The sequence below is a fragment of the Mus pahari genome, chromosome X (genome assembly GCF_900095145.1).
Source record: "Mus pahari chromosome X, PAHARI_EIJ_v1.1, whole genome shotgun sequence".
In the NCBI taxonomy this organism is placed as follows: domain Eukaryota; kingdom Metazoa; phylum Chordata; class Mammalia; order Rodentia; family Muridae; genus Mus; species Mus pahari.
In genome coordinates this window covers 950,921-976,418 of record NC_034613.1, presented here as the reverse complement: position 1 = coordinate 976,418, position 25,498 = coordinate 950,921, and the positions used below count along the sequence as shown (strand labels likewise).

General features: G+C 39.2%; 1 protein-coding gene across 1 annotated transcript in view; it reads right to left on the bottom strand.

Moving 5' to 3' along the window:
- The window catches only part of Dgkk (diacylglycerol kinase kappa), a 126,630-nt gene that overhangs the window by 66,338 nt on the left and 34,794 nt on the right, over window positions 1-25,498 (bottom strand). Inside the window, exons 3-5 of the mRNA XM_021188532.2 lie at window positions 8,942-9,052; window positions 7,248-7,328; window positions 5,241-5,345 (exon numbers count right to left, since the gene is read on the bottom strand). Of these exons, the coding sequence (XP_021044191.1) occupies window positions 5,241-5,345; window positions 7,248-7,328; window positions 8,942-9,052 (297 nt within the window). The remainder of the gene's footprint in view (window positions 1-5,240; window positions 5,346-7,247; window positions 7,329-8,941; window positions 9,053-25,498) is intronic.

Genomic DNA, 25,498 nt, shown 5'->3' with positions numbered 1-25,498 from the left:
GGCCATCATTGGGAAGAGAGACCCCTTGGTCTTGTAAACTTTATATGACCCAGCACAGGGAAATGCCAGGGCCAAGAAGTGGGAGTGGGTGGGTAGGGGAGCAGGGGTGGGGGTGGGGTATAGGGAACTTTCGGGATAGCATTTGAAATGTAAGTAAAGAAAATAATAATAAATAATAGCTAGAGGAGTGGTTGAGTCCTTATTAAAAGTAGGTTGCAAAAAATGTATGCCTACATAACACCATTCATAATAAAAGTCCTGGGAGAGAATCTGTATACAAGGGATATATCTCAACCCAATAAAGGAAGTTCACAGCAAGCCCAGAGCCAACATCAGCTTAAATGGAGAGAAACTCAAAGCAATTTCTCTAAAATCAGAAATAAGACACTGTTGTCAACTCTCTATATCTATTCAAAATAGTACTTAAAGTTTTAGCTAGAGCAATAAGATAACTGAAGGAGATCAAGGGGACACAAATTGGAAAGGAAGGAGTCAAAAAATCTTTATTTGCAGAGATATGATAGTATACATACATGACCCCAAAAATTCTATGAGAACTCCTACAACTGATAAAACACTTTCAGCAAAGTAGCTGGATACAAACTCACAGAAAAAATTCTACCCCTCCTATATACAAATAACAAATTGACTGAGAAAGAAATCAAAGAAATAGTATGTCACAATAACCTCAAATAACACCCTATCAAAAGCAATTGCAGATTCAATGCAACCCCCAGCAAAATTTCAACACAATACTTTACAGACCTTGAAAGAATGACACTCAAGTTCCTGTGGCACAAAAACAGACAAATTGATCAATGGAATTGAATCAAAGACCCAGATACAAATTCACACACCTATGAACACCTGAGTTTTGAAGAATAAACCAAAAAGACACACTGGTAAAAGACAAAGAGCATCTTGGACAAATGGTGCTGGTCAAACTGTATGGACCTGTGCAGAGAAATGCAAATAGACTTATTTTATCACCCTTCACAAAACTCAACTCCAAATGGATCAAAGAACTCAACATAAAACCAGATACACTGAACCTGATTGAACAGAAAGTGGGGAATAGTCCTGAACTCATTGGCACGGGAACACATGGATTTCCCTTGTAGGGGGATATAGAATACATTTTAGAGATGAACTGGGTGGTAGATGCATTGGAAATAGAAGGGAAAGTAGACAGGGAGAGAAAGCTTAAACTGAGGGGCATTTTAGGGTTGGTGTGGAAACCTAGTGCAATGGAAACTTCCTAAAATATAATAAGAAGTTAACCCTAATAAAGTCTCCAAATAAAGGGGACGATGCAGTCCTAATTGGCCATATCTTGTCACAAAGGAAGCTTCCAGCACCTGGACTAAATTACAACAATGGCCAAATTACAAATAGCCAAGGGTGGTCCCATAGAAATCTCAAACAACCCAGGCTGTTGCCAAGACCACATGTTAGTCCCCACAAGCCGACAGCAAGGCCCCACTGCTGAAGACCACGCTCACACAACTCATTGAACAGTGAGAGACTGAACTGCTGCCTCCATAGAACCTTCACCCTAATATAGTGGTTTTGGTACAGGAAGGGATTCCACATACTATCAAAAGGGTAACATAAACAACAACCCAGCCACAAGATCACTGCTCTACAATGCTGTCCTGCCTCCAAAACATGCTGGGGCAATGGTGGCACAAAGCTTATAGGAGGAACCAACCAAAGACTGATTTGACATAAGGCCCACTCCATGAGATGGAACCTTGCTAGTCCCTTACTTCTCTATCAAAACCTCCTTCCTACCACACTCCTTCAATGGTGCAGATGAAACCAAGGCTTGGTGGTTTGTGTTCTACCATTGACTTCCGGCCCTCATTCCCATTGTATCTTTTTCTTATAGCTAGCTTCTCTTCTCAGTCCACTATCTACAAATTAGGATTTACTCCTTGTCTTCCTTTTCTGTCATTCTACTGGGATTGTGATGGTTTGTGTATGCTCAGCCCAGAGAGTGGCACTATTAGAAGATGTGTTCCTGTTGGAATAGTTGTGGCCTTGTTGGAGTAGGTGTGTCACTCTGGGTGTGGGCTTTAAGACCCTCATCCTAGCTGCCTGGAATCCAGAAGATAGTAGCCTTCAGATAAAGATGTATGACTCTCAGTTCCTCCTACACCATGCCTGGCCTGCCTGGATGCTGCCATGTTCCTGCCTTGATGATAATGGACTGAATCTCTGAACCTGTAAGTCAGCCACAATTAAATGTTGTCCTTTATAAGACTTGCCTTGATCACAATGTCTGTTCACAGCAGTAAAACCCTGAGACAGGGATTTACCTTTGTTTTGCCCCAAGTGTATATAACTCCCTGAAGTTCTAGCTTCTATCGTTCCCCTGTCTAATCCATTTTGTGTTCTGTATGTGAGAGCATGTGTGTACATGTCTGGACACACTTGACATACATATGTTCAAGTGTAGAGGAGGTCATGAGGTACCAACATGTATTGCTCCCTAACTTATTTTGTGAGACAGGGTCTCTCACTCAACCTAGACATTGCAATCTTAGCTATGCTAATTGGCCAATTAACTCCTGGAACCCACCTGCCTCTGCACCTCCATTGCCTCAGTCCTGGATTTAAAGGAATACACTGCCATGGTAGGCTTTTTATGTGGGTGCTGGCGATGCAAATTCAGGTTCCCATGTTCATTAGCAAGTTTTACCCACTAAGCCATCTCCCCTGCTTCTCTGTTCTTTATTTCTAAAGTATACAACTGAACAACTCTTTCCAATCCTCTTTCCATTGAAATGTTATCATAGTATAAACCTTCACTCCTTGCCCTGGCACTGAAACCTCTGCCATTATACCTACTTCACCTCTCTGGCTACATTTCTTGTGTCCACATTCCTAAATGTTGTCCAGCCACATTTCATTGTATTTCAAGAAATTCTCTTGTCTTAGCTTTTTTTTTTTTTAAATATCAGTTTCCTTGTTCAGGACTCCATGCTAGCCCAAACCCTTGCCACTAATTAAGTCCCATTTATCTCTCAAGGTCAGTCTCAAGTCTCTTTATTAATTCTTCCCAGAAGGCTCTAGATGCTTATCCTTTCCTCTTCCGCACTCCTATATACTACTTTATTATTTGTTTTATCTGAGAACTAACTGTCACTACTAGCATCATGTCTCCTAACTACCTAAAAACTCACTGGGTCAGGAAGTAGGATTCTACTTTTTTTTTCAACACATTTGGCAACATTAACTAAACATCTAGGAGTCTATCTATTGAGTAGTTTCCAACAGATTATTCAATTACTTTGTCAGTACTCTAATATGTCACTAAACACAGGATTGATCTTTTGTCACCACAAATGTCATGCCCTACTGGTGACAGAAGATAGAAAAGATTGTTATACATATAAGGTACATGAAAAAGGAAAGTATTTGTAAGCTTCAAGCAAGACGAAGTGCTAAGGTTCTCGTAGTGAGGGCTTTGTCCAGCAGCTGGAAGTGTTCTTTAATGTATTTAGGTCCTTGAGGCAATTCTACAGAGGTTTGGATTTGGTCCTCATCCAATTCTTCCAAAAGAGTAAACAGGCACATTATTCTTTTCTTTTTTAGCATGTGCTGGGTTGTTAATAGCCAGGTGTTTAATTCACTGGAGTGAATAATGACACATCTATTTTCTGACAATTTTCTCTAGGATTTCTGCATTCCTAGGCTAATAATTACAATTCAAAATATCCCATGTGACCGTTTGTGAAACTGAAAATATTATGTGGTCTGGAAGAAGCATTCCAGTTTCAATAGAAGTAAGCCAAGAGAAAGGTATTGCTCCTCGAAGATAAGAACAGCAGAGCAGTAAAGAATGACCAACTCTTTGTTGCTGCCTCTAATGTTGGCTTCATTGCCAGGGTGGGGATATATTACTCCATGAGGAAAAGAAGAAGAAAAGAGCAAAGCAGTTAAATACTAGATGCTAATTCATGTGAAAACCCATTGTATGCTATGGGGAGAACCCTCAATTGAGCAATATCTTGCAAGCCTGTAAGAGGGCTTCATGATATGCTGGAGGCTCCAGTTTAGTCACATTGGCATGCTACCTCCATCAGAGTCATAAATAGTCAAATGTATAGTTATGACATAGAGTGGTCAGAAGCCTGAAAAATCCTAGGAATATGATGAAAGATGGATCTTCTCAAGGACGTTATTTTTTATTTCTAAGCCTCATTATTACTGTGTACCCTGCTCCAGCCTAAATGCACAAAATAATCTTCTATTGTTCATTAGTATAAGATTCTTTTTGTGATATTTTTCTTCTGGAGTTTTTTTAATTATATTGTGTGACATCAAGGTCTTTAAAGACTGTATTTATTCACTTGCTCCTTTACCTCCAAGACTTTCACAGAAGAATTTTGTTTTAGGATGAACTCTGTATCATTCTAAGTCAAAACTGACTTCAAGATTTCCCTTAGATTTCCATATTCTTTCAAAAATATTTATCTAGATCACTGTGAAGTACACATTTTTCTAAATAAATAAATGACATGATCCTTTCCATCTTGCAAATTATATAGATTATAATTGTGACAGATTTACAGAAGAGCCGGTTGAGGCCAGATCTCACAGTCTGAATAGTAGCACTGAGTGTTTTAGAGACAGTAAAGGAGAAAGGAACCCTGATGAGCTGTGGGTAGGCTGTTCTTGTCCTTTCTTTCTAAATTTCTTTTGTAATGGATAGAAAACAGAGGCAGACTTGTATATATAGTCGTTAATGACATAAGCCTAGGGATTACAGAGCCTGGGTCCAAATTCTCTTTTGTTTTGTTTGGTTTTCAAGAGAGTGCTTATTTCTCCTTGATCTGATTCCTTCCTCTTTCTCAGCCTCAATTTCCTTTAAGTGTTATTATTGTTATTCTGAATGCAGGAATTTAAACTGCTGATCACAACTTTCTTAACATCATGGATGTCAAAGTTAGCTGCACAAAAACATCCTGTGCATTTCATTTGTTGGATATACCATGACATATCTGCCAGATGTGTACAGAAGAGTCTAAGCAACATGGTTACCAAGGGCTGAGCCTAAGTGAATTTTTCCTATTTGTGAGGAGTTCTAAACAAGTTTCTAAATGGTATCTCTATGTACATCCTGGCTGGATAGTCTCTGCTTCTATTTTACTAGTTCTTTGAGCTGACTTCCCAATGTAGTCACTATGTATTTTCTCATGAGAGTTGTGCATGTTTGCTACCATTTGCCTTACCTGACGGATTTCTCCTTGTTGGACAGTTTTTATGATGTTAATCCATTCTTCCATGTCTTGCCGAGTGGGTGCAACTAGAGACACTTTTCGATGTGGTGTGATAACCTAAAGAAAACATCCTATTATTAGTTGATTTTCACCAACAAAGCCCCCTGCCCCAAATCTGCAAATTCTCTATGAAATTAGACATAGGTACCAAGCATATTCCAAGCCACTTCTTGAATATGACATAAGTTTTCAGGGCTACCTAGCTGCTTCAATAATTATTCAAAACAATAATAACTATAATAGTAATGCTTAAGATTTTAATGCCACTTCATGGGTACCAAAAACTATTCCAATGTACTTTTAGGCATATTACTTCAATCAAACTTTGTTACAGCCCCATGAGATGGGCAGTGTAATTGTTCCCATTTCATAGCCAGGAAAACTGAGACAAGGACAGCTAAGTGATTTTCCAGAATTACCCAGCATTAAAAAAACAAAAAAAAACAAAAAAAAAAAAAAAAAAAAAAACAAGAGTAAATTTTCCCGCTCTTGAATCCACACTCTTAAGCATTCGGCTACATGCCATCTATTTCTAACATGAACTTGCCTAACATTTTTACTTGCTCACTGCTGGTCTATGTGAAGTGGGGAAAGTGCTCAACAGGGGGCTTCTCTTGCGGTGTGTGGGCAAAACAACATGTAAAGAAATCCAGTTTCTTTCTTTATCATAGACAGGGCTAAATGGAAGGGAAGTTTACAGTAGTCGCTCTTAATCCTTTGCAATGATGCCAGAACCCAGCCAGGAATAGTATCAAAGCCAATCTGAATGTCTTATTTGTATGTTTGTTGTTTGGTTTGCTTGTTTGTTTATTATTGGCTACGTGTGTATATGACATTTCTATACACATGTATGAATGTGAGTGTAGGTGTGCATGTGACAAAGACCATGTGGGAAGGCCAATTGTTAGGTGTTGATTCTCTCCTTCCTTGATTGGATCCCGGGATTGAGTTCTGGTGGTTGAGCTTGCACCACGGTAAACTCCTTTGCCTGATGAGTCATCTCACTGGCTCAGTATTGAAGGTCTTAATGATGTAGACCATGAGCAGACCTTTGACTTTTCCCAGATAATAAGAGAAAACAAGATTGGCTAGGATGTCAGTCATTGCTTCAATGGCCCTGCTTGTTTTGCTGATGAATGCCACAAATGGAAGCTAGTGCTAATCAGACTACCATGTAATTTCTATCTCCTTTTGCATGTAGCACTTGATTGTGTGATAGATAGGCATAGGAACTTGTTGGGAACATGACTACAGTCACTCCTTCATTTCACATCTATTCTTAGCTAATCTGTTGTACAGTGGCCCTGAGCTTTCATTAAGATAAGGGATATCATAGCCTCAAGAAGAAACCTGATATAACTGACTGATGAGGCTGGGGAAGACAATTTCAGGAGAGGTGAGATGGAAGTCTTTGGAACTAGTGGACTTGATACTTTTCAGTGACTATTTTGGTTTAGATTTACACGCGTGACCAAAGCTGCACAATATTCCAGGCTCACAAAGCCCTGAACACTCCCTCTGTTTTCTTAGAAGTGCTCTCATCTGGAACCTCACTGTGGGCTAGATCTCACTGAGGACTACCTATAGCAACAAAGGAAATGATGCCACGGTCTTTGTGATTCTACATTTTCCTATGACTTACCCGTGTCTTGTAATCCTTTTCAACAATACTTCTATATTACATTTACCAAGAGGACTCGCTGAATGCTATAATAGTCAAAGGCCCCTTGTCCCCTGAAGTCAGCTTGGCTTTTAGCAGCCTATTAATAGGGAACATGGTTAGTACTCACTGTCCTGTCTATCACTAGGCTAGTGGAAATTTGTATGAATAATAACTTTACAATCAAAGAAGACTCCATAAACCTGATGACCCCCACAAAATGGACCAAGCAGCTATAACCACCCTTCTTCTCAGCCAGTCCCATGCATGCACATTTACATATTTTCACTCTTACTTACACAAAACCCGTGGCAAAGATTTCTGCAGCTGCTTTCTGCCAAGACAACTTGAGACAGATCAATTGTTTCGAAGTGTGCAAACTGGAAAGACATAGGGAAAGAATGATAAGAAGCCATTGGATTCATTGCACAAATAGACAATGAAATGTATATATACATACACACACACTTACAAACATTTTTGGCAGTTATGATCCAACCATTATTGTCTTAAGAGCTAGGATTTATATAATAACAAGATTTTTGTAGACATAGCATGCAAAGCACTAAATTAAAATACAACTTTCCTACAACTTTTGCATGGGTTTGTAATAAGTCATAGGCTGGTCAGTTGAGACCTATCCAAATATTAATTTAAGAATAGATAAGCTAACAAAATATAGCCTACCTAGAGAACTTGTAGTATAAATTGTTATTAAATTTATTGAGTTAGCAGCCTTTGACTATCTTGCCTGTTACATCCAGTTTGGAGCCTGAATCTCGTGGTATAAGTGATGTGGTAGTTGTTGCCCAGGTACCAGCTGGAAATCAGTACTATCAGGAGGACAAGGCTGTTTGATCACTATGTAACTTGTGCTGTCATACAAGACTCTATGTTCAAAATAGCCCAGGACTTGGTCTAATGCTTTGTTATTGTCATCTTTAAAATCCTGATCATTTGATCTTTGGGCTTGGGTTTTGTAAATAAAGCCCAACAAGACTATGGACTGTACACATGAGCATAGGAGACATGTATCAGCTGCATGTCCACCCCGTGTCTTGGCATACTAATTGCAATTGTCATAGGCATGAGCTTAGAATTCTAGTGGAGCCCATCATAGTAATAATGCAAGTACAAAGTGTGATATGTGTACGACTGAGCAGACGGGGATACTGACAGTACACGCAGTTTGCTGGGGTCAGAACTTGCTACAAACATGAAGAAAAACCAGTGTTTTTCTAGGAAACAAGCAACCAGGGAGCCCTGTTCTATTTATTCTTATTCAAGTTCTTATCCTCAGATTATGCAACCATTTATGTTGAAAAGGATGACACTGAAGGAAAAGGAAAGTCCAGGAAAACTACAAGGAAAAGGAAAGTCCAGAAAGGCTACTGTCCCTTTCCAGAAAGTGTAGGGAAAATATGAAAATATAAAAACGTGAAGAAAGAAGAGCTAGCTTTGTATTCTGCTGAAAACAAAGTACACATGCATGTATGAGCTACTACCATAAATTATATAATGATGGTTGTTCTTTCTATAAGTTAAATGCTCTTATATTTACCTTTAAAATTGGAGTGGTAGAAAAGAAAATTAAATGGCAAATCTCATGCTATTTTTTCTTTTAAAATAACATTAAATATCAAATTAAAACACCATAAATCCATACTCCATACTTTACTATAAATATGAAACATTTTATGTTATTACCATTTGTGGAGTTTTTCCTGGTTTTTGAATAAAGTGTCCTATTCTTTCATTTTGCACTGGGCCTGACGAATTTGGTAGGAACCTCTGGATCCAGAAACTAACCAGGGAATCCATGCAAAGGAAGATATAGGAAAGGGGAAAGGAAAATACTACCACCTATTTGTGCAAGGGGATTAGTTAAAAGAAGAATAGACAGTTTTAACTTCTCCTCTAATGGTGGCCTCCTCTGCATCCACCCATTTCTTGGCACCCACCCATATCGCAGATGAAAGGGTTCCATAATTACCGAAGGATGGTGTGCAAAGTGGAGCTTCTGTCCTTGAACCAGACAGTATCTAAGCTTCCATCTTCTGAAGGAGTTACAGTTCTTCAGCAGGGGTCCTTCCTTCAGTATTTTCTGAAAGACAGAAGCAGAGCAGTAGGTTGGTTAAATGAACGTGTGAGGCCATTGACTTGTTCTCTCGGGTGAGAAAATGACCTATCTGGAAAAGTCTATCTCTCCTACATGGCTGATGAATACTAGCCTGTAGGCCAGGCAAGAAAACATGGAAATTAGTTCCACCAGGAAAGGCACTGGGTTCCTTTCTATAAAACACTCATAATGATACATCCTTCGATTTTCTTAGGATATATTGCTCAAAAGCTCTGGAAAACATTTCCATTTGTGGTCAGGGTAGAGAGAAAAGCAGGTATGTATGAAGAGAAAAAGACAATCCTGAGAAAGAACGGGTAGCAGTGGAAAAGGCTAATAGGTTCAATAAAAGCTGATTTTCCTAAACTATTCAGAGATAGAACCTTCTAATCAGCTCTTTTAGGAGATTCTTCTTAGAATATCAGGTTGGATTATGTCTCTCCACTGCTCACAAGCCTCCAATAGCTTCCTAATATTTTTAGAACCAAATATAAATTCCTTATCAAGGCCTTCAGGGGATTCATGAACTGGTGACGGAGCAAGCATAAAAAGGACTCCAAAAGACAATGACCTTCCGATTGCTTTCTTTATTTAGCACATGGTCTGGCCAAAGATTTTCCAGTTATTGCTCAACACACAGATCCTACCGGATACAGAGATCACTTATCATTTTTGCCATGGAAGCCATACTTGGTTATGCTATAGACAACAAACAAACATAAAGACTGCCATAAGTACTCATACACTCACTACTCTGGAACCAAACCTATACTTAAATTCACCAAATCAACTCCCTCTTTTTACTGTAAAGTCTCTGTCATCTAATTTACTATTAAATGGCTTTAATTGCAAATTAGAATTTACTACTAAATGGCTAATGAAGTGTTTTATTTAGGCTAACTAGTGCATCTTAAAAGTTTAAGTTAATTGATAGTGTTTAAAAGGCTTGTGATTCCAGAAAAATGCAGTTGTTTCTTTTATTTACTTATTTTTAAGGCAGAATGGCTAGCAAAAGTAGGCCTATGTACTTGTATAGCAACACTTAGCTAGAACCCTGTAGCAGCCGCCACCTTCAGATGGAATATCTGACTACACCAAACAATTGAATTTGAGACTCTAAGTGCGTATTGGCAGGGTACATTGCTCAGTAGCACAGTGTTTGTATCACATGCACAAGTCTGTATGCTCAATCCCCAGCATCACAATCAATTCATTAATAGAAAAAAACATAGCAAAAAATGGGGGGGGGTTATAAGAATAAAGTATAACGACATATATGAGTGGAAATATCATAATGAAGTTCATTACTTCTATATGTTAATTTAAAATATTAATAAAGGCCAATTGTCCTGGCAACTGGAAATGGGCCACTAGGGGAGCAGATGTATTAAGGGGGAGGAGGTGGGAAATGAAAGTAGAGCTGGGGAACACAGGGAATGAAGGGGCTTCAAGCAGCAAGTGGGCAGAGGATAGGAAAATGATGGGGTTGTAGAAGGCTAAACCAAAATGGAGATACAGAAATGCTATACAGAAATCCATGCTCTTCAAACCCAAGCAAAAGTTGCAGTTAATAGAAGTAGAGCAGTTAGTAGAATGTAGGCAGCATGAAAGGAGAGGGGAGATTTCCTAAGGTTCAAGGTTGAAGTGTGGACAGAGACCTTGGTTATAGGAGACAGCACAGGTGGATTATCCAAACTACGGATATGTGTAAAAACTTTATAGAAATTCACTAGTTTGTAAGTTAATTAAATACACAATATATATATTAAAAAGGGAGATCAAGCAGGAAGTATCCTGCAGGGGTTGACAATGATGCTCCTACAAGACCTGGGTTACTAAAAGAAAACTTGGTGGTTGACCACCATAAATTGTCAGGAAGATCATTCACTTTGGATGCAGGATACAGAGAAATCAACCTTAAGGGACCAGGAAACACACACTCGCTCACTACTTTCAAGTTTAGATTGTGTAAGATGGACTAATAAAAACTGCTGGGGAGAAAAAGACATCAACTGTCTAATCTAGCCTTCTGCAAGCTGTTATTCTGACCTGCATGGCAAGATATGTTCATTGGTGCACTAGTAGCATTAAGGTCACAAAATGAATGAGCCACTTTTTGATTGGACTTAAGGCCTGTTGCATACATACCAGGGAATCCACATCTGGTGCTACAAATCTATTGGCTATTTCCTTTTCCCCTATTTTCAGTTTAAAGACCCGAATTAGATTACCAGGTATCTAAATATTTACTTTCTCTTAGGAAAAAATAAATATTAAATGTGCCATTAAACTAAAATATTTCACATTGTAACTTGGGCATATATCTCCAGAGGATTCATATTTTAGCTTAGGTATTTGCCAGATATTTTGTGATATTAGTAAAAGCAAGAAGGAAAAAATAATTTTATTTCTCAAGTTCCTATTTTATCTATACCTAGACCATATCCGTTTGATCAGAAAACCATCCAGTGGTTATTCCAGGGCCTCTGCTAGTGCTGGGAACAGGATTTGGCTCCTCTGGAAGAGCTTAAAGTGCTCTTAACCATTGAGCCATCTCTCCACCTTAACCCACTCTTAATTACCCAACATCCAAGTCCAGAGACCTAAGCCAAACTCCACTGTTAGGGAGCTATCAGTAAGTAATCATAAAGTAGAAATGGATTATAATAAGATGTATATTGTAATCCTATAGCCAGCATCAAGAAAGTAACTTTGTAATTTTTATACATACATATATTACATAAGGACCAGGATGGCTAAAATCCAAAAGACCAGTAGCATCAAATGGTGTTAAGGATGTGCCGTAAAAAAAAAAAAAACCCTGTCATTCATTTTTGTTAGGAATGCAAAATGCTATAGGTAATTTGAAAGACAGTTTGTCAGTTTCTTGCAAACTCAATGTGTGATCCAGCAATCGCAGTCCTTGGAATATACCTAATATGCTGGAAGACTTAAATCTCTGCAAAAATTTGCACACAAATGTTCGTAGAAGCTTTATCCATAATGGCAAGTCCTGGTTTATTATATGATGTTTTGCAATTTTTCAATGTTAGCAGCTAGTGGGGAAAAAAAGCTTTTGAAGGCAAAGAAAACAGTTTGCAAGCTATGGCTACCTGCCAGGCAGAGTTTGCAAGTTCTCAATTACAGCAGCTATCACTTCTGAGGAGGTTACAGCAAGTTTAGAGTTATAAGAAGTCTATTCATGTAAGACACACATCGCCATGTTGGAGGCAGATAATGTTAATGTAATTTATGTACAGTACGGATAACAACTCAACAAGGATTTCTTACTGTCTAAACACAGGCTCTATATTATCAACTGTTGAACATCTATAAATACTCAAATGTGGGTAGCTAAGAACTAAAAGTGACTTTCTAAATGCTGTTTCTCTTAGAGAAATGTAACATACTAACCCAATCATCATTTTTAAATAAACTGTTATTTAGTTATTTTTACTAATCATTTTATTTGTTTACATTTCAAATGTTGTCCCCCTTCCTGATCTCCCTTCTGTAACTCCCTCATCCCATCCCTCTTCCCCTTTGCCTCTAAGAGGGTGTTCCTCCACCCACCCACTCCTGTCTCACCGCCCTACCATTCCCCTAAACTGGGGCATCAAGCCTTCACAGGACCAAGGGCCTCCCCTCCCATTGATGCCAGATAAGGCCAGCCTCTGCTACATATGCAGCTGGAGCCATGGGTCCCTCTATGTGTACTCTTTGGCTGGTGGTTTAGTCCCTGAGAGCTCGGGTGTGTGTGTGGGGGGGGGAGGTACTTGTTAGTTCATATTGTTGTTCTTCCTATGGGATTGCAAACCCCTTCAGCTCCTTCAGTCCTTCCTATTCATTTATTTATTTATTTATAAAAGTAGCCTTGGCATGATAGATTAAATAGATAGAAGCAAAATTTCAGGAGATTTCTCTACAAGTCTGTGATCTACGTGCCTTAAAGGCAGCTTTTCGCTGCTATCAAACTAAACAAAGGTCTGCTGGGGAAACTGAAGGAAGCAAACAAAGGCAGCAAATCCTTCAGATAAAACCTTAGGAATTGGTGAGCTCTGCCAGCTCCCAGGAGAACTTCCCTGGGCTTCCGAGCCACGAGCCACGGGACCTTTGCAGGCCACCCATCTCAGTGCTCTCTCTGTGCAGCAAATCTGAAGGCTAGTGCATGCTCCACTACTTTTTTCAACCTGCAATTACAAAAAAAAAAAAAAAAAAAACAAAAAAACAAAAAAAAAAACGGCGGTAGGACTCTGCTTTTTCTCCCTCTGACAAGGAAAGTGGGAATGCCTGGTTAATTAATAAGTATACAACAGAGGGAAGCTGAGTCCACCCCACCCCCCACTAAACTTTGTCCTAAAAGACCACAGATAGCTAAGAATTAGATTGTGTTTTGTGTACAGCTCTGAACAGTCATTAGTAGAACTGAGCTAATGAGCTTTCCCCCAAGGGGCAACTAGCCATCCTTATCATTCTAGAGACATAGAGTTCCATGGTGAGCATGAAGGAAGTTCTGCTTCTTTTTTTTTTTTTAATAACAGTCCAAGGGTGACTGAAAACTAATCAGAAATCACATTTGTGTAGCATTTTCTAGCATGAATCTGTCCTATGCGGAAAAATCTATAAACTTAGTTTCTTTGTTATTTTTGGTTGTTGTTGTTGTTGAAAATAATTTCTGTTTCTTTAAATGATTTTCCTAGATATGTGTCTCTTTAGACACCATCAACAACTAACTTGCCAGCTTTCCTCTATTTTGCACTTTTGAGATTTGCAGCAGCCTGGGGCTAAAATTTTTGTCAGAAGAACACATTTGTAAGGTGCTTATAGAAGGCACCCAGGAATGGGATACTATGTATAGTGAAATCTGCTTGGTGACCACATTTACAAGCACATCATAGATTTCATTAAACGGACCATACCCATTATCCTCCTTATTTAATCTGTCATACTTCTGTTGTGAATATCTGTGTTGTACCAAGTAGGCCGAAGCTAGGGTTAAAGTGGTCCTTAGACTCTTTACTGAAAAGTCATATCACGCACCCTCTGATGCTTAACCCCAAGGACACTGCAGACTAGCCTCCCAGTCTTTCCTGCCGGTTGTAATACTAAAACCCAGATAGCTCAAGGCAGACTGTGCTGTAGTGGGAATGATTCGGGATGTTAATCCATCCAGAGTCCCAAAACTCACTCACCACAGATACAGTAAGTTTCATTCAAATCCCAGACGCACAGGACTCAATGCTCAGGTAGGAAGGGCCCATATACAGGGTTCATACAAAATATTAATTAAAATTGTGGCGCTCTTGCAGAAAAGGCCAGCTTAATAGGAAACTTTGCTTCCTTTTATTTTGATAAACCAGCCCCTAAATCCATTACTCTCACACCCAAGTACAGGGGATTTTTTTTTCTTCCTCATACTTTCAAAGACTCAGCACAAATAAATAAATTGCCAATACCAATGGAAAGCATTTCTTTTGCTCCGCATTTATAAGACTTCTGAAATACCTCAATGGGCTCCCGATTGCCTACAGGTAATTAACTCCTGCCTTTTTCTTAATTGAGAAAAGCGCAAGCACAGCTGTGGCCTTGACTTTTTCTTATCTTTCTCCCAAGTCCCCAAAGCCTCTGATATCTGCCAGTGTCTCTTTTTCTGTGGCTTGTGAGACTCTGGGGGAATCATTCACCATTTCCCAGTAAAATGAGCCAAATTGAATTGCGTACGCACCCAATCAAACAGTAGGCAAACAGCACCACACGCACCGGTACCTGTTAGTAGCTAGCTACTCTTCTGTTTTATTTGTTCGTACTGCTCTTGTGAAGGAGGCTGAGCTGAGTTGAGGGATGATCACTCCCCAAATAAGAACTGGACTCTCACTATGAGTCCAGCTTCAGAGACTAGCTTTCTGTATACGGCTTCTTCGGTCTCCAAACCCAGAAGAAATCTGCTTCTCAACACGGGCCTGACAAAGTTGATTCAGAGCAACACTGTTTGATTTAGTTAAAATGCAACTCTGGGTGGGTGCTTTAGGCTTTAAAAAAGGCCAGACCCACTGTTCCTTTGAAAGCTTTACATTCCCCAGTGTCTTGTTGTCCTGGCAGGAGTCAGACAGACTGGCTCCAGCACTTACTAGCTGTGTGACCTTGGGCAAATCACTTAACCTCTCTGAGCCTCAATTTCCTTGTCAGTTAGATGAGGATACCCTGCAGAGCATATATCTGCCACTCAGAGTCTCTTGTCCCCTATGAATGCTGGGGACATTCTGAATGAATTCTGGTGCTAGGGATGAGGCTATAGCTCTAGTCATACCAACTCTGAGATCTCAAAGCCATGGCTGGCTCAGTGCTATAGCAGAAGGATGAGAAATAGGGAAAAGTACTCCACGGTTTGTCCAGAAGTTGCAGCACTAAATTCAGGGCAGCCAGAGACAAACTAAGATCTGTTGGTCATACTAGTTCAGACGATAGGGAATATACTTCTACTACATTTTATGCTAAGGAAGAACTATTGAGGATTATCCAGGATAATAGGGCGGTATTACGTTTACTTAGTTTCCTAAACAGCAAGAACTTTAACTAGTCCTTTACACATCACTACAAAGATATTTTATTAAACGTGCAAATGTATGATACACATCTGTTCTTGTTATTGGTGCAATTCAGTGTTCTATGTGCAATGTTTCTTGGCTTTCTAGGTTTAATATATGAGAGAGATCCTACAAGCTTCATATATGCATAGCATCCTTATTCCTTTTTACAACTATAGAACATTTTCTTGCATAGACAGAATGTGGTATCTTCATATGGTTTCCAATTGATGGACAGTGATTTCAGGTTTTATTCCGTTAAGCCACATTTAAATAATTCTCTGTATATAAATGCCATTGCCTGAACATCGGTAAGATGAATATACAGGAAAAGGAAGTATACAATGAATCCACTGGGACCTTAAAGCTGAAACACTTAGACGTTTTGGGGTAACTAAAAACTGGGGAGCAGGAAATTTAGTAAAAGGAATAATATTAAGGGATAGCTTAGCTTGTAAGTCTGGGTCTTCTCTCTCTCTCTCTCTCTCACACACACACACACACACACACACACACACAACCTGTTCCTTTGTTTTTTAATTACTGGAGTTTTCTAAGAAGGGTAAGAACTACTAATTGCTTAAGGGGTCGGGAGAAGGTAAACAAACTTGGCCCTGGTTGACAAGTACAGAAAGCAGTGACTTGGCTTTTGGTAATTGGCTTGGGTCTAACAACAACTGGAAAAAGTAGAGAGAGCTCAGCAGAATCCCCAGACTGACATACTTGTGTTAATGACTGGTTTGTGCAGAGTGTCTTGCATCTTTGAATAAGCCATCTTACTATGGGTAAGTAGAGTCAGGTAGAGTCAAGAAGATCATTGGTTTGTTGACAGGATTGAGATGTGAGCGCTGACCTACAGAGTTCAAAACTGACCTCTCAACACAAAACTGCCTTTTAACTTTCTGAGCTAAACAACAGGTACTTTTAGCCCCTCCTACCCTGTTGGAGGTGATGAAAATCAGGATGCAAGTGGGACTGCATAAAGCCAAATCCAAGAGTAAATTAATGGGAGAACCTGGACTGGACTTTAGGACAACTTATTTCAGTGGGATTGGGGCTCCTTAGCAACTTGCTTCAGGTAAATGAGGGGTTCCTGTAAGCACAGCCATTGCCACCTGCTCTGCATTATTAATGTCTCCTGCAATATGGGCAGAGTTCGAGAACACAAGGGGAACTATGGGAACCAATGAGAGAAGACCAGCAGAAGAATGATTTGACCTTAAGAATGTTATTGAGCAGGAGAACTGGGTTGGAGGTAGAGAAGGTTTTGTTGGAAGGTAGCTTCCTGTAGAAGGTTGGCTTTGCTCTACAAAGGCACAGAAGATTTAAGATTATCATTGGAAAGAAGAAGAAGATTTTTAAGCTGTGGAGAAGCTAAAAGTTTAGAATTAGATAAGATGGGAAAGTAATAATGTCTGTGAAAGTTTAGTGACAGAGCCTTGGTGCGGCCACAGTGCGTGGTCCCTGAAAAGGAAGTTCTGGGGTCATACAAATACCCTACAGAAAAATATCAGAGTATTTTGGATCTCGGTCTTCAAGTTCTCCAGGATCACAAAGGCCAGAATACCAATTTACTTCTCTGCTATTATAAACTTATGCAGGATGACAAAGCAATATCTGCTTCTAACTGCTTTTGCCTTCATCATCTCACCTTTCAAAGATAGAGTTTCTCACATGCTTGTCTCAGGACTCTTTGCCCAAACTTTTCTATTTGTAGGTGGCCACTAGCAAGCATCTTTTTTCTTAACCATGTCTCCTAAGACCAGTGGGCCCTATTGGAACTCACACAATGGTTCTCATTGGAAGCAGTAGGAATGGCAATTTCTTTTCTAAGCTTTAGTTCAACCATTCACATCCACAGAAAGAAAGTTAAGTCTAGCTGACAAGCACCTATTTCCCCCTTTGCTTTCCTTACATTATTTCACTTAAGGTCTACGGAAAGAGTCTGATGAAAGGAAAAGAGTAGTTGAGACTTAAGGAAGTTAAGTGACTAGTCCTCAGTCTGAGTGGGGATCAGAGCTGGCATTTGAATTACGATTTGTTTGACTCTACTTGCCTGCCCCTCAGGATATGGAGATATTTATATTAAATATAAATATATATAATCTTGATTACATATTAAATATAAATAACACTATTATATTAATCTTGATTATTATATTAATTAAACATTAATCTTGATTATATATATTAAATATAAATAAATGTTATTTATATTTAATATATATATAATCAAGATACAATTTAGATTTCAGATCCAACTTGAGGATCACCTAAGTCCACTTCTTTTTCTATTCAAAGGAAAAAAGAATGGACCAGCAATACTTGCAGGGAGTTTAGTTAAATTTCTTGAAAAATTATTATCATGTTCTACGAACGATTTCACAAATGGAAGAAAAAATCAGTTCTTTGGTGAGCTAACTAAAATGTCATAATCCTCGTTTTTCACATATTTTCATTATTCACCTAGCAGCAACATAGTAGACCAATTAGGAACTTCTAAATCTGGAGACTTTGGCCTTTAAAGGTATTTAGATATGCTTTTAACCTAAGACCAAATAGGAGCCTTTCAAATCTGTGGTTCGACTGGTTAAAACTCTCTCAAACAACGTTAACACTGATGATTCAACTTGTGTTCTTTCTGGGCTCTCATTTATCCAATGATGTCTTTAAATGTCTCTCAGCTGTGCAGGTTGTAAGTCCATATCACCTAAGCACATGTCCTTGGGAAGTAAATGTTTACTTCTGACTTGGGAAGATTACCTTATTGCTAAACTAGTTCCATGCAGCTACTCACCTAACAGGTTGTCCTGTGATAAAGTGGCTAGATAATATAGAGGGGGGTGCTTGCATTTCAAGAGTTTCTTAGCCTTGAGGTGTGGCATTGAGAATAATTATAAACAGGGTAGACAGAATCCAGTGCTAAACCAGTTTGAATCTACTTGCTTCTCATAGCAATGGTGGTGTAGGAAAGATTTTATCAATGAATTCACTAGTGTGCACGTGTGTGTGTGCGTGTGTGTGTGTGTGCATGCCTGTGTGTGTATAAAATGGAAAGAGGAGTAAAAGGAAGGAAGGGAAGAAGAGAGGGAGGGGAGGAGCGAGGAGAGAAGGAAGAATGGATATAGACTGAATTATGAGGGGGATGCTTTGTTCTACTTCATCAGTTTGGGTGAGAGTAGAAGGTTTAAGGGCAGCTTAAGGGTGAGATCATCTTGGGGTACAGTGCCTGATGAATATACATGGCTGAAAGTAGATTCTGTTCAATCCTGGAAGCGGTGGGAGTGTCTTGCTGTCTTTAAGAACTGTCCCTGCATGAATGAAATTGCCTTACAGACAGTTTAGCAGTTGGATAGATCACTAAACCTGGAAAGGAAAGGGAGGAGACAGCAATGATTATCAATGTTGCAAAGAAAAAAATTATTATGAGCCTTGATTCCAGATAAATTACTGACTAGGTAGCAAAAGCAAAGTCTCTAGGAAAAAAACAAAACAAAACAAAACAAACCAAGCTGCCAGTCTCAAGCTTCGTGGAGTACCAACTACAAGAGCAGAGCGATAATAAGAAATAAGAATTGCTAATTTTTCCTGAGTGCTTACTATGAAAACAGAGATTTTTGTTAATAATATTGTATGGGTTATCTCTTTTGACCCTGAAAACAATTCTAAAAGGGAGATGTTATGATAATTCTATTTTATAGATGGATACACTGAGTCTTGGAAAAATTAAGTAACTTCTCTACTGGATTAATAAATGGAAAAGCTAAAGCTCCTCACAAATGACCAGTTACTTCCTCAGGGGAAGAAAAATGTCTAAATAGCTATTTAGAAATTATACCATAACTGAAGTCAATTTATAGAAGAATTGTTGGTATAAATCAAAGCTTGTTAGCTTTGTGTTGTCTTTGTTTTTAATATTAAAAACTGAAGTAATTAAGTGGTCATTTAATTTCTTTAATGTTTTATAGGCTGATCTTGAAGATCTTTGACTCTGAAATCAATTTTAAGGGACAATCAAGGCAAGAGAGACTATTTATTGGCTTTTGCTTTTGAATGAATGTGACTCACAGAAGTCACAGGGTCACTTGCCCAAGTGATACAAATCTCTCTTTACTTCATCTCCATATTTTATACTTTGTGTTTGATACTATTTGGATGAGCAATTCATAGATCAAATGCTGATTTCTACTTTCTCACCAGTCTGTAATATAATTCTCAGCCATCACTGCTGCTCAGAAGTAGAAGGTAATTAAATGGGCAACTGGCAGACATCCTCTTGGTTAATGAAAGTAATGCCATACTGCACCCAGCGGGACACTCTTCTCTGATTTGCATGACTCCTCATAATGTTTTAAAAAGTAACTTGGTCACATACCTGATGCACAAAAACATCCTATAAGGATCTTACTCAAAAACACTGGAGTGCTTGTCCAACCCTGCCCCCATCCCAGGAGCCATCTCACAACCTTGACCTTTTTCACACTTTATGAAACACTGTGTCCAGATCTGCAACTTTATAAAAACATCTCCCTGTGGGCAAACACCTTGTAAAGCCACCCCCACTCCTCTTTAGCCAGGCTGTATTTAAGAGATTAAGGCTGTTCCTAAATGCCCAATGACTACAGTAATCAAATACCCACAGACCAAGCTTACTTAAAGTAAAGCTGACTACCATTTGGATGTTATACTATTCGACTCGTGATAGCTTATCCAAAAAGGGGGTGTGTGGGGTGATCAGAAAAGTAGAAAAACTAAGGTAGGAAAGAGGAAGGGGGAAGAGGTACATCAGTAGAATTAGATCACTAGTTCTGGAATGGGGAAGAACCCAAGCTAAGAAACAAGAATAGGACATTTCTATTACATGGGAGGTTTACCTGGGGATGACAGCAAACACAGACTTGCAGAAAACAATAGCTGTTCATTCCCCTTCTCCACCAATGTTGCGTAGGATTCCTATTGGTCCAGAAACAATCTCTATCCCACCCTTTGTTTGGCGCTTAGATTATACCCTAATCAATGTAGGCGGCTCCCTGTTTTGAGTAACTAGGGCCAAAGCAGCAGGCACTAAATGGGAAAAGAACTGTTATCAGCTGCAATCTGAAAACAATGGGTCTTGAATCTTGCTCACACACAAAATAAGACAGTTGGCAATTTTGTCGTAGGAGAGGGAGAAAGACTTCTTTAATTGGGAACAGGATCTACAAATGAGGCTTAAGAAGAGAAGCAGCAAGGGAGAGGCCAGTTTGGAACAAACTCACTAATGACAATGCACAGAAAAAACCTGAAGCATGGAGAAACAGAGACTCAGCTGTGCTTTTATTGTTCCATTTATCTCGTTATTCATGTAAGTAAGAGTAACGTTCTCACCAAATGAACATCTGACATCTACATCTTTTCAGAAATATCCTGCTAGGTACTTTGTATTCATTAGTGCTAAAACAGCAGCTCTGGGAGATACTATCATTCCCCCTTAGATTACAGGCAAGTCATGGGAGCTCACAGAATGGTGACTTCACTTCTCTAATATCATACACCATTCTAAAGAGTGATGAGTTTGAACTCAGGCCTGCCTGAGTCCAAAGCCTACACGAATGTCTATGCCATACCCAATGCCTCTCTGATGAAAACTGAAGAATGGTTGTGGGTGAGAGAGTGGCTAGTTTAAGGAGCTCTAAGAGATTAGTGTGAGGAGCTCATTTGTCATGGAGTTTGGTGCTTGGAGTAACATACAATCTAAACAAATTACAGCACTTCCCCAAGCTGCCATCTCCTTGCAAGAAAATTTGGCATTTGATTTATCAAGGGAAGCCAAAATATAACAGAAAACAAATACTACAGAAAATGCCTTCCTACCAAAGTTAAGACTTTGTGGATAGTCCCTCATCCCAGGACACAAATTATGTCAAAATGTAGCAGGTCCAGAAGACAAAGTCAGCATACAATTCTCTTGGCAAATCACACTGTAGGGTATAGCTGAGTTATGTCTGACAGGAATAATACCCACAACGCCACAACTTACCCAGAGGAGACACTTGATGAATGTGTGTAAAGTCAAATTGAGTGGGGGAAAAAAATCACATCCAGGGAGGACAATGAAAAAAGTATTTTCAAGTGTCTAGGAATCTAGTTCTTATCAACTGACTCTTAAAAGCCATTATAGTTGCAGGAGAAACATGAGTATTTTTATATATCCAGGCACTTATATTTAGGCAAAACAAATTTAGGTATACTAAAAGAAGAACGGAGAGTTTTGAACTCAGATAAGTCTGGATTTGAAACTCTGCTTCTGTTACAGTATTAGGTGTGTGTCCTTAAGAAAGTCATCTAGCTTATAAGCCTCACCACTCTTGGCTGTTAAAAACAAGTCTAATAACTCCCAGTGCTAATAAGGATGAGGATAAGACATGAAATGGCAGAGTGAGGGAGTAGAAATGGACTATGTGCTTCTTCATTCTTTCTGGGATTGTGGTAGTGAGGCTTTTGGAGCTGGAATTAGAACATGAGTGTATTGTGGCTCCATGTGCTATCAGCATTTTTTCCTAATTTGGGAGTATAACTTATATCTGAAGAGTACAAGATCAGTGGCTCTATAGCAAGTCAGAGATTGCAGTGCTTTGGGATTTTTTTTTGTGATTCTTTACTTTTCTTAAGTAAAAGAACAAAGATCACCAGAAACAGAAACAAAGACGGCAAGTAGAAAACCTACTTGAAGTCTGTAAAGGAATTTGTGCTTTCTGTCTTCATCAAGACTCTTATCTATTGAGAGGCATGAGGAGAACCTCAAGCATCCAGAGAACATCTATTTAGGTAAAAATAACAAAAGATGACTTGAAAGGAATGTTAGGTTTGAGAAAGCTGAATTAGAACAGTTAGTGAGCATGAGTGTTTGTGCCTTTTAAAACTTAGAACATAACATTTCAAATATAATGCTCTCTGATGTTTGTACAAAAACAAAAAGAAAATTGTCAAAGACCTGAAAGGCTGATTGATTTGAAAACATCCTCCTCTATTGTATCCCTTTAGCCATAACCTAGGGGAAACATAGACTGGGGAACTGGGACAATCTGCCCTGGCTGAGATGCCACCAATTTACCTAGCAAAACTTGTATGCACGCTATATTTTGATTCCTGGCCAATTATATGGGAGGAGATGACTTAAAGTCTAACCTTGAGAAGTTAAAACTAGTTAAATGCAGTCAGGGCAGACGTCACAAGGACTATCTTATCACACAGAAAATGTTTTGAAGAGGAAGGTTTTAACTGTGATGTTGCTGGACCGACCCTAGAAGCCTGCAACTACATAACAGCTTCTGTCATATATTTGTACTAAACCAATTGCCAGGAATTTTGTTTTATTTCCAGTTGAACCAAGGGCCTTGTGCATGACCAGCAGGTGCTCTACCACTGAGCTTGTACCTAGGCCGCAAATTCTCTTCTTATTCTTTATCAGTCAAGTGCTATAGGGAAATCTAAATATACACTGAGAATTGGCAAGTGTATGTTCTTATTTTATTTGTATAGATTTGAAAGTCTTAAGAGAGCTGGAGTGAGCTATACCTTCAAAATTCCATCTGCTTGCTCACAGCAGTATGGGATGGCAACATGCTTAAGCTATTCCTTACAAACGCTCTTTCTTTCATTTCTCTTTTTTTGGGGGGTAGGGGGACTTTTTTATTAGATATTTTCTTCATTTACATTTCAAATGCTATCCCCTTTCCTAGTTTCCTCTCCGAAGATCCCCTATATTCTGCCCTCCCCCTGCTCCCCAACCTGGCCCTGGCATTCCCCTCTACTGGGGCATAGAATGGAAGGCAAGTTCTCTGTTGAGTGGACTCTTGAACCCTATTCTTTTCTTTTTAAAAGTTGTCATCATTTTATCATTGCTGCAGATGAAGGAACTGTTAATTGATTGTACTTTGCTCTTAACTTTTCCAGGCTCAACTAAATTTTTGCTATATTAATTCAAGAGTTGTGCAAAAAGCAATGATTTTAATATAGAGAATTAGTACAGAGAAGGCAGATGTAGTCCGTGCTCATGAACTTTCTCTGCTTATTGCGGAAAGAATGGTTATAAGGAAATTCTGTCTACAGCCCCAATGGCCTTCTTCTAAGGACAAAACTGACATCTCCTTACAAGGAACTATGCATAAAGTTATGGAAATTTGGCACTGATCTATGGGTATAGCATTGATCTATGGTACAGTAATATATCCCTATCTTACTGGAACTCCCAGAGAGGCTTTTTTGAATCTCTTTTGAAACAAAATACTTCATTATTTTCACTGCCACAAGACATTTTTCATTAAAAAACAACATAGAGCACCTAAGAGTTAAACAATGTGTTAGGTGGACATTTGTCAACTTTCAACAGCCGCTCTGCTTAAGTTGGGGTACTTACATATGAGGTTGAATGCTGTTTTCCTAATTGATTACAAAGTCACTCAAGGTCACACAGCCAGATTTCAATGAATGTATAAGACAGTTTACAAGTTAAGTATAGATGTATTATCACTAGTATATTACTACTGAGAACCAATAAGCACAACATCCTGAACATCCTATTTCTTTTCCATTGCAATTTAACTGTGGTCTCAAGTTAACCATTCATGGAAAAAAGAAAAGACATTTCTGTTAGGATGTTGTCTTAGTCAGGATTTCTATTCCTGCACAAACATCATGACCAAGAAACAAGTTAGGGAGAAAAGTGTTTTTTTCAGCTTACACTTCCATACTGCTGTTCATCACCAAGGAAGTCAGGACTGGAACTCAAGCTGGTCAGAAAGCAGGAGCTGATACAGAGGCCATGGAGGGATGTTCCTTACCGGCTTGCTTCCCCTGGCTTGCTCAGCCTGCTCTCTTATAGAATCCAAGACTAGCAGCCCAGCGGTGGCACCACCCACAAGGGGACCTCCCCTGCTTGATCACTAGTTGAGAAAAATGCCCCATAGCTGGATCTCATGGAGGCACTTCCCTAGCTGAAGTTCCTTTCTTGGTGATAACTCCAGCCTGTGTCAAGTTAACACACAAAACCAGCCAGTACAATTGATCCCCCTTGTCAACTTGACACACAAACACATCACTATTAAGCCTCAACCCTTAGTTTCCTATTCATCCCCAAGATCTAAATAACTTTAAAAGTCCCACAGTCTTTACAATATTAAAAGTTCAATCCCTTTAAAATGTCAAATATCTTTTAAAATTCAAAGTCTCTTAACTGTGGGCTCCACTAAAATACTTTCTTCCTTCAAGAGGGAAAATATCAGGGCACAGTCACAATCAAAAGCAAAAATTAAACTCCAACTTTCCAATGTCTGGAATCTAACTCACAATTTTCTGTGCTCCTCCAAGGGCTTGGGTCACTTCTCCAGCCCTGTCCTTTGTAGCACACAACTTTTCTTCTAGGCTCCAGATGCCTGTACTCCACTGCTGCTGCTGTTCTTGGTGGTCATTCATGGTTCTGGCATCTCCTAAACACTGCATGACCCCTTCAGTCCTGGGCCATCAACTGCAACTGAGGCTGCACCTTCGCCAATGGCCTTCCATNGCCTCTCACAGTGCCGAGCCTCAGCTGCTCTGCATGACCCCTTCATGACTTCAAAACCAGTACCACCTGGGTGACTCTTACTCATTACCAAGTCCTACTGCAGCATGAGGTACAACTTTGGCTATCTCAGAACACAGCCTCTTTGTGCTTTCAGAAAACACTTCCCAGAAGATGTCATCTAAATAATGCTGGTCTCTTCTTAATCACAGCTAATTTCTTAGCTCCAGCTAACCAGCATCAATAGTCCCAGTAATCTAAAGTTTTTGCTTTAGTAGTTCTGGTATCTTGTTAATCACAGCTGAT